The 13,554-nt window shown below is 37.5% G+C and overlaps 2 protein-coding genes across 2 annotated transcripts; one reads left to right on the top strand and one right to left on the bottom strand.

Annotated features, from left to right (window-relative positions):
- Positions 1-5,148: 5,148 nt before the first annotated feature.
- On the top strand, positions 5,149-8,790 carry c1galt1c1 (C1GALT1-specific chaperone 1). The gene is made up of 2 exons (XM_010731968.3): positions 5,149-5,337; positions 6,819-8,790. The coding sequence occupies exon 2, from the start codon at positions 6,833-6,835 to the stop codon at positions 7,790-7,792; it is 960 nt and encodes a 319-aa protein (XP_010730270.3). The 5' UTR covers positions 5,149-5,337; positions 6,819-6,832; the 3' UTR covers positions 7,793-8,790.
- A 1,547-nt stretch (positions 8,791-10,337) lies between these two features.
- On the bottom strand, positions 10,338-12,311 carry mcts1 (MCTS1 re-initiation and release factor). Its single transcript, XM_010731969.3, has 6 exons — positions 12,085-12,311; positions 11,317-11,469; positions 11,134-11,231; positions 10,923-11,056; positions 10,714-10,781; positions 10,338-10,615 (listed from the first exon to the last, which is right to left on the bottom strand). The coding sequence occupies exons 1-6, from the start codon at positions 12,093-12,095 to the stop codon at positions 10,534-10,536; spliced, it is 546 nt and encodes a 181-aa protein (XP_010730271.1). The 5' UTR covers positions 12,096-12,311; the 3' UTR covers positions 10,338-10,533.
- Positions 12,312-13,554: the final 1,243 nt, after the last annotated feature.

The raw sequence follows: 13,554 nt of genomic DNA, 5'->3' as shown, positions 1-13,554 counted from the left end.
GAACAATCTTGAATGCCATTGTCCTGTTTTTTAAGTCGCATGCAGTCAATTTCATAAACATTAGAAAACTTCAGATCACATAAATGGCATTTCTGATATTCAAGTTTATTTTCAGCCACAAAAAAGACCATCTTACATCTTCAAAAATATATTTTCTGTTGATCCAGTTCAGACGACGAATATACTGCTTGATAGGAAACTGATGATGGAGAGTGAAGGCATTTCCGACCAGGCCGAGCTGAAATCACACCAAACATCCTGCCTCTGCTGGGCTTTAGTTGGTGACACAGTATTTCCAGAAACATGCTGCATCAGGGAGAAAAAATACCTTTACCAACCTGAAATTATTTAACTGATTATACTTCTTTTTCATTTTAATATTTACCTAATATTGTCAACCGTATTGTAATTTTACTTCCTGTGCTTCTGTATAAACAGGTTATACGCTGCGTCTATACTTTCTAATATTTCCAAATCAAGGCTCTGAAATGTCTAAAGTGTTGTATGTTGTACAGATTGTAAAGACCTTTAAAAGAAAATTGTGACTAGACAATACTGTGCTGAAAGTACATAATTACATTTTCATTTATAAATTATTCCTCATATAACATATCTTAAGTAGCATTTTAGTTTACTATATTTGGCAACCAAGTTCCCTTTTCTTTTATAAGCAGCATATAAACATTTAATACATTTGAAATCACATTAGTTGCATCTGTTACCATTGAGAATCAGGTAGTGATAAGAATGGTATAGCATAGAATAATATAGTACTGATATTAAGTTTATTTATAAGTATTTTACTCTTTAGAACACATGGAACAATTTAAAGAAGAAGAAGTAGTAATTGTAATTGTTAAAAGCTGCTGTTTACTTTCACTTCAGTGGAGTTATGTATGTAAGTAAAAGATTTATTTCAGTGTATCTGAGCAGGATAATCCAGCACCAGTTCCATCTCTACCTGTTTAAGTGTCAGTAACCTGCCCTACTTTACATGGCACAAGCTTTAGTTAAACACCCTTTTGAGTAGACAATGGACAGTGATGTCAACTTAGATATCATGCCAGATATTGTCATGTGAAGTCAGCTCATGAATAGACATTGAGCCTGTGTGAAAGACTGTGTGTGCTGAGCAGGTGTGGCATGTCACTCACCTCTTTTATTTGTTTTTGGCAAGTTCTGCTCCGATCTGAGAAAAGCCTGAGAGCGAAGCTTGTCGGCCGCTGCCAGCTTCAAAACAACTTCTTTGAGGTCGTCAACCTAAAAAAAAACCAAAGAAAAATATGACAAAGGCGGATGCCATGTTGTAAACTAATCTGTGGTGCACGATGACAAAGGGGGAGTCATGTTAACTTCCATTTCAGCCTTTTGTTTGCATTGGCACACCACTCCATCAATTGTTTTCAACAATCATCTATGAGCTTTTGTGGACCTGCAACAAAACTACTGTTACTAATCTCCCTGATGTAGCCTGAAAATTAATGGAGACACACTCTGGAACAGCGTTCCTATTGAATCATGTTCATCTTGCTACCTCAGTGACTTCTTTTAAATCTAGACTCAAATTTAACTTCAGCATTCAGTGATCATTCAGTGCCATTTCATTTCAACTTAGTCTTTGATCTGCCCATCTTTTATACTGTATTAATGTCATTTTTTGCTTTTAAAAAGTGCTATACTATTATACAGTGCATGTTATTACTTTCTTAAAATAGACTATAGATTATAAACCTTACCATGTTCGTAAACTTATCTTGCTGTGCTGAATCTTTAGCCCCTTGAAAACATAAAAAAAAAAAAAGATTATTACGTTGACATTTGTGTGTAAGTGACTGCACGATATTTGCATTGTCTTTACCTTTATTCCAAGAGTCTCTACCTCCGTTGTGCTGCACCAGTAGAGGATACAGATTATTCACATCCCTCTGCTCCCCCTCAGCAGTGTTGGATCCATCCTCAACCTCTGACACTAATTTCTGAATGAAATCTGTGGAGAGGAAACAACTTCAGGTAATCATGACGTTAATCTATTTTTAGAAATGTATTTTTGTAGTTTGAACTATATTTTGAAGGATGAAAGGGTGTTATCAAGAAAAAAGGGAAATATTTCAGTAAAGATAAGGTGGAAATTAGTTTATATTCAAGGAAATCTCTGAATGATATGAAAAGAGTTTGGTTCAGTTGAGTTGGGAATTAAATACACAGTGATTCGTTATTAAGGAGAAATTAGCCTCATAAGCAAAAGAAATGCAAAGTAAATATCCCAGTGTTGTTGAAGACAACAGGTAAAATGGTGAATAAAATAATAGAAATCAAGTCTTACCTGCTTGTGGCTCCAGGTTGGTATCAGTGTACAGAGGTAGAGCATGTGTCCGTCTAGCAGAACAAATCACAGCTACGAGGTAAAACAGAGCTACTGGAAGCATGGTGCCTTTGTCTTGTGGTGGCCAAATCAGGACTGTACTTCTGCCCGGCAAAGAACTTCACTTATATATCCTCAGTGGTCATCCATCACGATCTGATCAATACATTATCATCACAACCATTCTCCTTCTTAATGGTTTTGACGCGATGGATCAGGCGTCATAGACACAATTTAGGGGACCTTGTCAATTGAACCCGAGCCTATCTGTGCTTGTACAGAGAAGCCTAACAAATGTTTACTCTGGGGCAGTAATCAGTGGCTGTCCAGCAGAGCTCCAATGGTTTATGTCTGAGACCATTTCTGTGTGATGGGCTGTTCAAACGTATCATTGCTCATGTCTGAGACCACAGATAGACAGCCGGTGGAGCTATGTCACAAACTTTCTACGTCATTTTGTGTTGAATGACTAAGATTTCTGAAGCGGTTCGTTGTGATTAGATGGGGCAAATAGGCCACAATGTGTTCATGTGTTGCAAATTTTGATAATCATGAGTTAAAGGTGCAAACGGTTTGTTCTTCTGCCATGATTTTTGTTGTTTGTGGCTGCTTCATTGTTTTATTTCTCTCTATATTTTTGCATTTTTCATTTCTACATGATGATAAATACCTTGTTATATTTTCTGCAGACTTGGCAGTACAGTATTACCCTTTCAGTGAGTAAACAACATTTTTCACATAAGCCCAATTACATCCAAAGTGTGTCAGCATTAATGTGGCATGGTATGTCTTCTTCCTTCTTCTGTACTGACGTTTAATTAATTGTTGTATAACTCCTGCTTGATTTGTCTCTTATGTTGGATATATTCTGTACTTTTGTAATACACTTAATAGTATGCATTATTGACCAAGAATGGGGGTTGGTTAAAGGGGAAAGTAGGAGAGTATATCAATATGGAAAAAATGTTTACAAAATATATATTTTAAAAAAGAAAGTCAGTGTGAAACACATGGATAAGGAAAAGGAAATATAAAGGATAAGAATTGAAACAAAACTAAGAGTTTCCAGCCATGCACTGCTGCTGGCTCAAGGCTGGATACAATGGCTCTTTAAATATGTCATAATTTAGCATGTTAACATGGTAATTAGCACAAAATACAACTTACAGTGAAGCTGATCGGGAAACAAACAAGGACATTGGACAAATTATAAATTTTGAGCTGATGATGCGATAAATGATACGCAAACATGAAAGGTGAAGGGTTTATTGTTTATTGTTGCACATTTCAAATGACAGTAAACAATTAAACTCTGCAGTATGTGTTTCTAAAAATATATAAGACCAGAACAAGTTAAGAGTTGTTTTGAGGCTTTGGGCAGCAGGACATTTTGTCAAACTGAAAGGTCACTAATGCTCTTCAGATGAGCGTACGTGGTATCAGGTGATTTATAAGCTTGTCTTCACGTCTCTGACATTGTTCTTCAAAACAACAACATTTGTTTGGCTGCTGAGCAGTGAAACAACATAAAGATAGGTTTGGTTCTAAGGTCAAGCGGTGACTTCAGCTACACAGACACATTAGTCATTTGAAATAGGAAAGAAACAACAACTGACAACTATCAGTAAATATCACTGTAATTTATGTTAATGAGTGAATCATGGGAAATGTCCATTATTAGATCATCAGTGCTGCGTTCAAAATCCCACTTAAGTAAAAGTACTTATTCTGAAGGAAAGAGGCCCCTGGCTGTGTAATGTATTAAATTATTAAATAGTTAATAATGCAACAATGTGTATAGTAAGCAAAACTTTACTGTTGTATGTAATAAACTTTGCATTTTGTAATAAGTTGTTACATATTGCATCAGTTATTACAAAATGCGAGAGTTGCACTTTTTTATGAAGAAAATGTTATAATTTGGTGCATTCTGTAATAAACCACCAAAATGGATGTCTTAATTAGAAGAAAAAAAAAAAAACATTATACCATCAGAACAACATTGACTCTAAGCATTTTACGATTCATGCACCAGCATGAATTGTAAATATGAATTAATTTTAAATACTAGTAGGATGTTTCATTGGTCAAATGGTTAATGGTGGTTAATAAACTATAACAGATTCAGATAGCTGTGTCATAGTAGTAGCCTTCATTACATTCACCACCAGACATGAAACAACACATATTTTATGTTTTTTTCAAATGTATAAGCCTCTACGTTAAAATGTCCAACTTCACAGCAGAAATCAACTTTTCATTTACAGTCTGGTACAAAACACAGTTTTGCTCTCTATAGCTAATTTCCCCATTCATGACAACTGTACTGTTTTTTTTTTGTTTTGTTTTGTTTTTTAAACTCACCTGTTCAGATTATATTAAGGCTTAAATTTATGCATACTTCAAAGCATGGTTGCTGTTACAGATGGCTTGTTTGACCACCCAGGTGTCATGTGGCCTGGAGGCGGCGGGGCTGGCTCAGGTCATCTCTTGGTTGTGCTGCTGTGGGGCTGGACTGCTGGGGGACCTCGGATGGTGCACTGGGCTCCTCTCCCTCTCTGTCTCTGGATGACCGTCCACCAATGAGCTTGGGTCTGCTCGAAAGGAAGTTTCTCCTCGCCACCGTCGCCAAGACAAAGAGTATGCTCTGTATGAAAAGTGTCATGAGATAACATTTGTTATGATATGGCGGTATGTAAATAAAACTGAATTGAATAGATATAACGTGATACTGATCTTTTTTTTTTTTAAATTTAATATTAAAACATGAATGAAACCTGAGAGCTCAGCTGAGTCACATGACCTCAGAGAGCGGATGCGGACGTGGGACCGTGTAATGTCAGTGTGGAGCATAAACACACCGGGCTGTTAATAAACTTACTGACGGGTGTAATCTCTCTGGACTGGTGAAGCAGGAGCTGGAAGACAAGGGAAAAGACAGGCGACGTCCGACACGGCAGCATTAATCCAGCTAGGTACAGTACATGTTGTTTATTTGTTGCATTAGAGCTCCGTGAAGTGTAGACGTGAAGCTAACAGCTAGCCTTAGCTCCATTACTAACGTCAGCGTTAAAGATTAAAGTCATTTCAAGTCTTAGCGTCTCTCCAAAGAGGACAGGAAAACTAGTATTAATTCATGCACAACATGTCAAACTGCAGGGACAGTCAGACCTGAGCTGTGCCACACTGTCTGTTACTGTTTAGCCACATAAAACATGGACAAGTCATGACAGTAATGACATTTAATGACATTAAGGCGTGCAGCTTGCAATTGTTTTCATTATTTATGTATCTGTCAATCAATTTTATTTTATCTTTCAGTCCAGTTTTCAGCCTGGAGATGCAAGGCATCACAGTAAACAGGATGTAATGGAGTTTTGTACTGCTGACTGGTCAGCTGATTGATCATGACATGCATATGTTAGTAAAATAAGAGAAGGCTGTTGACTTACTAGAAATCTGTTGGCAGCCAAGTTAAACACACAGCGAAGAGCGAACACACTGTGTTTAACCCTGTTGATTTGCAAGTATAACAAGTAGGACAGCTCACTGTTGGTTTGGTTGCTTTTCATAGCTCACCAATGTGAAATGCCTAGGTTTGGTTCATCAGGCAGGTTATTCCATAGTTTAGGTGCATTTATAAACCCCAAAAGCTCTGTTGTCATGCACCTTTACAAGGACGGAGTAGTCCGAGATAAAGCATGGGGCCAGACCAGGATATCATGAAACAACAATTTATGTTTGTTTTTTTATATGATGTTGAAACACTGAGTGGAATGGATGCGTATCGTACACGTAACGTGGCACATCCGCAGCTGGTGGAATTTGGGGCTAATTAATTAAAAAGGGTCTGGGACAAAATTTGGAGAGCTGTCATATTTAAAGAGCAGTTTTACCTTACGAGGAACAAGATATCATAAACAGAAATTTATATTGTTTTTTTTTTTGTTTGTTTGTAATTTATGTTGAATTGGTTTTGCTCAATTCCTCAAATCAAACATATTATGACATGAACACAAACGTGTAATACAAACAAGCATGTCTGTATGCAAATAAGCATATTTGAGATTCCAGAATTTCATTTTTCTTTAGCATATTGAGCTTGAGGGATAAACCGGAGCTCCTGGAGAAAACTGCTGCCCGATGACCTTCTGATGTCACACATTGACCTCTCCATGACAAGCATTACTGCAATCAGAGGGGCTGAGAGTATGACGAGGTGCACAGCTATATAGAAAGCACCGACTAAGGAGAGGATGTCAGCTGCCTTCCAAGATACAAGATGTAGAAACAGCTCAAACTGATGAGTGTCTGTAATGCTTAAACTTAAACTCATCTGTTGAATGTTTTGGCCATTTTTGACTAAAACATTTAGACTAATCGATTATCAGAATAGTTGATGATGCTGAGTAATATTTCTTAACAGCTATGTTAATGCGTTTTCTCTCTCGTCCAGTGTCGGCTGCCAAAATGTTGTCCGAAGGAGGCTCTTTCATGAAGGGGATGGTCATGGGAGGCCTGTTCTGCTTGGTGCTGTCATTCCTGGGTAGTTTCAGCCCCGGCCTGGAGTCCAGTACAGACGACCATCATCATCATCATCATCACGTCAAGGCCCAGAGTAATGATGAGCTGACACACTTCTCTGACAGTCAGATGCAACAGTTGATCAGTGAAGTCCGGGTCTCTTGCATCATCATGGTCCAGCCCAAGATTCTTGTTTATTGGGCCACTGCTGTTGACACCTGGAGCAAACACTGTGATAAGGCTGTGTTTTACACCTCTGAGTCCTCTAAGGCTCTCGAGGCAGTTGACCTGAATGAAAAAGATGAGTGGGCAAGGTTACGTAAAGCTCTGAAGCATGCTTATGAGAACGCTGGAGACCTGCGCTGGTTCTTTGTGGCGCAACCCACCACGTTTGCCATCATCGAGAACCTCAAATACCTGGTGCTCACAAAAGATGCAAGCCAGCCCTTCTACCTGGGTAACGTTATGAAGTCTGGGGAGCTTGAGTACGTAGCGTATGATGGTGGCATTGTTCTAAGTTATGAAGCGCTGAAAAGGTTAGTACACGTGTTCCAGGATGAAGCCAAATGTCCAGAAAGAGGACGTGCCCTGTGGAAGCTGAGTGAGGAGAAGCAGGTAGCCGTGTGTCTCAAATATACAGGCGTCTTCGCAGAGAACGGAGAAGATGTGCACGGAAAGGGAGTGTTCAACAGCAAGAGCGTGGACAGCCTGATAACGGACAGCATGAAGGACAATCCCACCAATGTAGTGGAGGGCTGCTGCTCGGACATGGCAGTCACGTTCAATGGGATGTCACCGAATCAGATGCAGGTTATGATGTTTGGAGTATACAGACTTCGGCCTTACGGTCATGATTTTCATGACTCATTAACATTTTACCCTCCTGAAGGCTCAGACAACGACTAGAGACTCATTCCTTCAAACTGGATGTGGTATTTTAAATTTCTTTGCTTCTATGATGGCAAATTTAACTTTGGGGAGATTCTTTACTTCTATGCTGTTTGTAAAACTGGATCCTGGGTTGAGAAAAACAATTTTATGTAATTTTAAACATTTTGCACTTGGAATAATCAGTAATCAGCACCCCCTGTTCCTCTTTGTGGTGTAGGAGTCGAGGGGTGTGCTGTTTACCGTCTGACATGAGAGGATTATCTGGAAGTTCTGGTTTCTGTGTTGTTGTGCATCTTAATTGTTTGACATTTTGTGGTGTTTAAGCTGCATTAGAGTTACTGAGTGGTACCATTTTCTGAATATGACAAATTTCTCATATTATTTAACTGCTTGATGATTTTAACCACTTTTAATTACTTTTTTTGTGTTTGTTTTTTTGTGTTTTGTTTTTTGTGTTTTAATCTCTGAGAATACATCACCCAGTTGATTTTAATTTTTTTTAATAAATATTAAGTCCAACATATCATGGCCTAGCCCAGCTCTAAATGAAGCCCATTTCTGGCCACATTCTGCTTTGTTATCTCCACATACAAAGAATTGGTCTTTACAACTAAATGGAAAATAATAAATTCTATACCTCAATGCTGACTAATGGTTAAATTACATTTCTTCCGTCACACATAAAAAAAAAACAACTTTTTCTACTGATTTAAAAAAATACAGGGATGTCAAGGCTGACCTGATGAGGTGACTTTTTGAAGGACTATTAAAGGGTGGGAATGTGGATGAAGGTGTGTTATACTGTGAATTACTTTTGGTACCAGGAAAGCTTTGTACAGTTTAAGAACAGCTGAACAATTTTTATATAGAACTGTAAATTGTAAACTGTGGCCACCATTTTATATTCTGCTTTGATTAATAGTAATTCTGGTGACCACTGTGTGAATCTTAACGAATTATGTACTGTATATTCATGTTTTGCTACAAGAATAAAACATTGCAGTTCTATCTGATGCCCTGGTACTGTTGAAATATGTAGTTAGATCATAACAAAGGTTATTAGCAATGCTGAACATGAGGGGCCCACGTTGATACAAATGCCGTGCACGAAACACCTCAAAGTTCAACAGAACCACAAACTGCACATTGAATCAACACCCCTAGAAAATAGTTTAAACTAAGCATTACAGCCTTTATGAAGTTATGACATTTTGCAGGGCTTTTATATTAGTGCATATGTTTTTACCCACCCAGTTTGACCTGATAGTAAGCACTGAGGGGCCTTTAGAGACTTTCCTCTCAAATATAAATCCAAACTCTCACAAACTGTACTTTAAACCTCACGTAGTAAAATGCTTTTATATATACACACAACTAAAACACTCTTTAACAAACAGAAGAACGATATGCCTGTGTACATAACTAAAAAGCTCTTGTGGAAATTGAAAAGCCTTCACGCGTACTTGTAAAGTGTGCTAATATACACAGTGAAAACAAGTAATTAAAAATGACAACCTTCCTCTTCTCTACTGAAGGAAAAAGGAAGACTTGAAGTGCTTTAAAAATAACGTACATTTGTCTGATCACTTTGTTTTTCAAGTCCAAACTTTTTTAAGGTGCGAGGCAAGGAAGAGGATGTTGCAAGTTTGTTTTTTGAACTGGTCCTGTGCAAAGCAAACACTGCCACAATTTCATATCTGCATTTCTTGCTGTGTCCAGATATGATCATGATAATAGTGATGTCCGTAACCTAGTAGGATTATGGGATGTATGTTATGTTATGGAATTTTCTATCCTTAGGTTACACGGGGTCACATATGGGCCTTGGGGTCCTCCGCAGTAGTAGTTGTTTGGCTTTGTTTAAGGAAAGCAGGTGCCAGCCTGTCTCGACACTGTGAGTAGTCAAAGGTACTGACTGTTGCCTTCCTAGACATAGTTTGCCGTTAACGTTTCATTAACATAAACAGACAACAGTGTCTCCAGACTAGAATGTGCTGATGGTAACACCTCCATGGGTAAAAACATTCTCTTTGACTAGTTCTGGGCGTATAGTATTTGTGGTGTTATCTGCACAGGTTTAAAGTCTGACCACCAGCAGGAGTTTGACAGAATGTGAGACCGACTCAGGCACTTCTGATGTACTTCAAGAGTGTCTCTGTCTGTCCTTGACCATTTATTGGTCAATAAATTATACAGCATAAGACATCACAGGCTCCTGAACACGTTCTTCCCTCCTGAACTCAGCAGTTTCTTCACAACATACTGTACATCATAATTTTGAAGATTGTATTGTACCTACTGTATCTACTTGTAGCTTTATTTACAAAAGAGAGGAGCAAAATACACTCCTGCAGTTATTATTTGAATACACCTACATCAGGCATTGATGATAAATCTAGACAAACAAGCTACATAATTACTCAAACTATACAAACGAAATGAAAGGTAATCGACAATTTTGTCACGTCTACCATTTGAATAATTCTAAAATCACCAGAAACTAAATAATGAAATGATGTTGGCGTCTTTAATTGGATCGAATGCAAAACACCAACTGAGATTGTGGTTTAAAGCAAGATCTTTCTTTTATTTGTACATATTGGCGATTGATTCAAAGCCTCCAGCAGGTTACACAGCTAAGTCCGTAGGTGTAAACAGTTGACTGGCAGCTCATGCCTCGCTGTCAAGAGCTCCACACTTTCCGGGGAGGGTGGGGTAGTGGCAGGGATTGGCGGGCGTTGCAGGTGTTGACGTCGTCATTTATACGTCTTCATGTGCCACAATCCGTCATTCAGATAGTGAACGTTCTCAATTCCAATTCCTTTGTTGACTTTCTCTCTGTTTGCATAAGACAGATTAAGATCAGGCATCATAAGAGCAGAACGTAACAGAACAAACATTGCAAAAAATAAAAAATAAAATTAAAGTAATCTTACATGCTTTCTGCAGACATCTTCATAACGCCAACACAGAGTGCATGACTTTTTCCCTCTGCCATTATGGCCTGCATCCACTTGTTAAAGACAAACTTGCAGATAGAGGGTTTAAAATGTGGAAGGAGCACAATTTTTATTGTGAACTTGACATATTTTATAGCACGAACATCAAACCGCTTCCTTGTGCTGTATCATGTACAAAAGGATACAACTACTGTGTCAGCTTCAGCTGGGTAGAGTTTAGCACCTGGTGACGTCAGCCCGGGGCACATGATGTTGGCTCCACTTAAGACAAATTTAATGGCTCCTTTGTCTACTTGCTGGTGTGGGAGAATGAAAGGATCTATGAAAAAGAAAAGGGAATTTCTCATCAGTATGAGAAAAACCCATATAAACACAGCCAGCATGAGAAGATCTTACATTTATGCAACAGTCTGAGCGTTGGGTAGAACGGTCCTTCTCTCTGTCTGAAGAAGAGCAGCTCTCCGTTCACTGTCAGGATTTCAATGTGTTCATGGCTGTGGGAAGAATTATAGAAATATAAACTGTATAACAAAGTCCATCACACTGACTACACGTTGTCAGAAAAACACCAAGTCTTACCATCTCACTATTTTCACAGGGTCCTTTTTTGGCATAATGTGATTGAGCCATGACTCGATGTCAGGAAACTGTTCCAGCAGCTGATTTTTGATGCCCTTGATCACTGACGTTTTCAGCTGGATACAGTTGGACACATTTTCCTTCTCATCAAATCTGAAACAGAAAATATTAATATTAATAGTCCAAATGCAGGTAGAGAACAAAAAATCATCATATGGTAAAATATATTTACAATAAAGAAAGTTTTTATCTGTCTTATCACAAACACAGAGTACTTATTCCACACTAGCTCCACTACAAATGATACATAATTACACAATTATGAATCATTTTCGATCTCAACCAGACAAACATGAAATCTGGTGTAAATATAATAGTGAATTTGATCTCATACACCCTGCAATGGGAGACAGAGACACGAGAAAGGTGCCTTTCTAAGTAGTGATTAATTCATTCAAACATACGATTCAGTTTTCATAGTGTAAACATGTTGTCAGAGGTGCCTGGATGCTTCCTGTGATCCCAAGATGACACGACTGGATTTATTCAAAACAGTTCAGTTCAGAGACGTGAGTGACTTATGTTCAGATGACACAGCCCTGACACATTTAAACACGATGAACAGAGAGCATCACAGCACATCATAACTCACGGCTGCGTGTCTCACGAGACGAACACAAGCAACAAACTCAAGTACGTGCTCAGTTAGCGTTAGCCGCCTAGCTGTGGTGAGCTAACGTTGCAACAATGAAACAAGCAGCCACGTACTTTTTAAACATCCTCGTTAGTTGACAGGTTCCTCAGTTGTGATAAAGCTTGTCCGGACTTACTGCTGCTGATCTGCTATGGTAAACACAAGTGAATAAGAAAATATAATTCATCTATCTATCAGGTAATGCTGTGACAACTCCACGCCTGTGTTCGGAGGGCCAGTGGTGTGTTCGCGACAGTTTACGGCAGGTCAAGTCGAATACGATAGGAACTTCCATCCGCTGCTGTCACCGTGGTAACTTCTGTAACTGAAAAACTCTCGTGTCTGTGGAAAACTCGTAAGTAGCGCCCTGTGGTGATGTCACGGCCTGTTTCCATAGTGACAAAGCAGTTCTCATTCGTGTCCTGATAATGTCAGACAAACAAACTTATTTAAAAAATATATATATATATTTTTTAAAAATATTATTATTATTATTATTATTATTCATTTACATACAATATTCCTGTAAATGTTCAGTTCATCACAATGGGCTTGGAAATAGAAATAAATATTGTTTTTTTTTTTCAAAACGTGAACATGAGATTTCTCATGTAAAATAGCTATAAATGATGTTCTTCCATCTAACTATCATTTTGTGCTTAAAATAAAACTAAATTGTTAAACTGTTGTTTCTGTTTATATTGTTCATTCTGTTTATATTATACTATTTATATCTTCCAGACTTGCCACTGTCTTTTCTTTGATGTCTTTTAGCTTGTATATATTTTTATATTTATATATATATAGATATATATATATATATTAGATATATTTTTTTTTTTTTTTTTTTTTTTTTTTTTTTTTTTTTTTACATCTTTTTACTTATATTTTCAATTTCATGTTTATTGCTGTTTGGATAAGAGGAAAACACAGTTTCTATTCTCTGTATGTCCTGTACATATGGCAGCATTGATATTAAAGTTGACTTGAACTTGAACTAAATATGGCCATGGATAATTTCTATACTAATGTCGATTGTTCCATGTCAAAACGTTTTCTAAATCAGTTCAAAATATCCTGGAGTAAGCCCAATTACTACACTAAAAAAATGATGTTTAATTGTTATATCAATATACCATATCAGTGTTGTATCTTTCAGTATTTTCACAGGACAGGAATAGTATCTTATATGTCATCCCTTTGACGTGTCTAACACAGAGCAGCGCAAAGTTTTATGCCATTGTATTTCAAATAACATTCAACACAACACACCTACACAGTTATACACATTGCACAGTACCATTGCCATAGACTGTTAACAAGTAAAAAAGAACTAGTCAAAAATATAAAACAGAGGCAAAGCAACAGATATGGTATAAAATATGGTGCAATATCACAGAAAAATGAGAATATAGTTTGGAAATGTAATTTAATATATCATAAGGTAGTGTCACTAAAAGTAGCAGGCAAAACATTTTTTTATATCATGAAACAGACAAGAACTTGTAGAAATAAAAAAAAAACTGTTTCAAGTTTATTTGTCA

This window comes from Larimichthys crocea, chromosome I, assembly GCF_000972845.2.
Source record: "Larimichthys crocea isolate SSNF chromosome I, L_crocea_2.0, whole genome shotgun sequence".
NCBI classification, from domain to species: Eukaryota; Metazoa; Chordata; class Actinopteri; family Sciaenidae; genus Larimichthys; species Larimichthys crocea.
Note: the sequence above shows the minus strand (reverse complement) of the source record. Positions and strands in the feature narration are given on the sequence as shown.

Bases quoted from the DNA above. Each gene is read 5' to 3' on its own strand.
- c1galt1c1 (XM_010731968.3), top strand. From the start codon at position 6,833: ATGTTGTCCGAAGGAGGCTCTTTCATGAAGGGGATGGTCATGGGAGGC.
- mcts1 (XM_010731969.3), bottom strand. The intron at 11,232-11,316 runs GTAAGACTTGGT...TTCTTCCCACAG, and splicing joins CCTGTGAAAATAGTGAGATG to CCATGAACACATTGAAATCC. The intron at 10,616-10,713 runs GTAAGATTACTT...TTATGCAAACAG, and splicing joins AAGATGTCTGCAGAAAGCAT to AGAGAAAGTCAACAAAGGAA.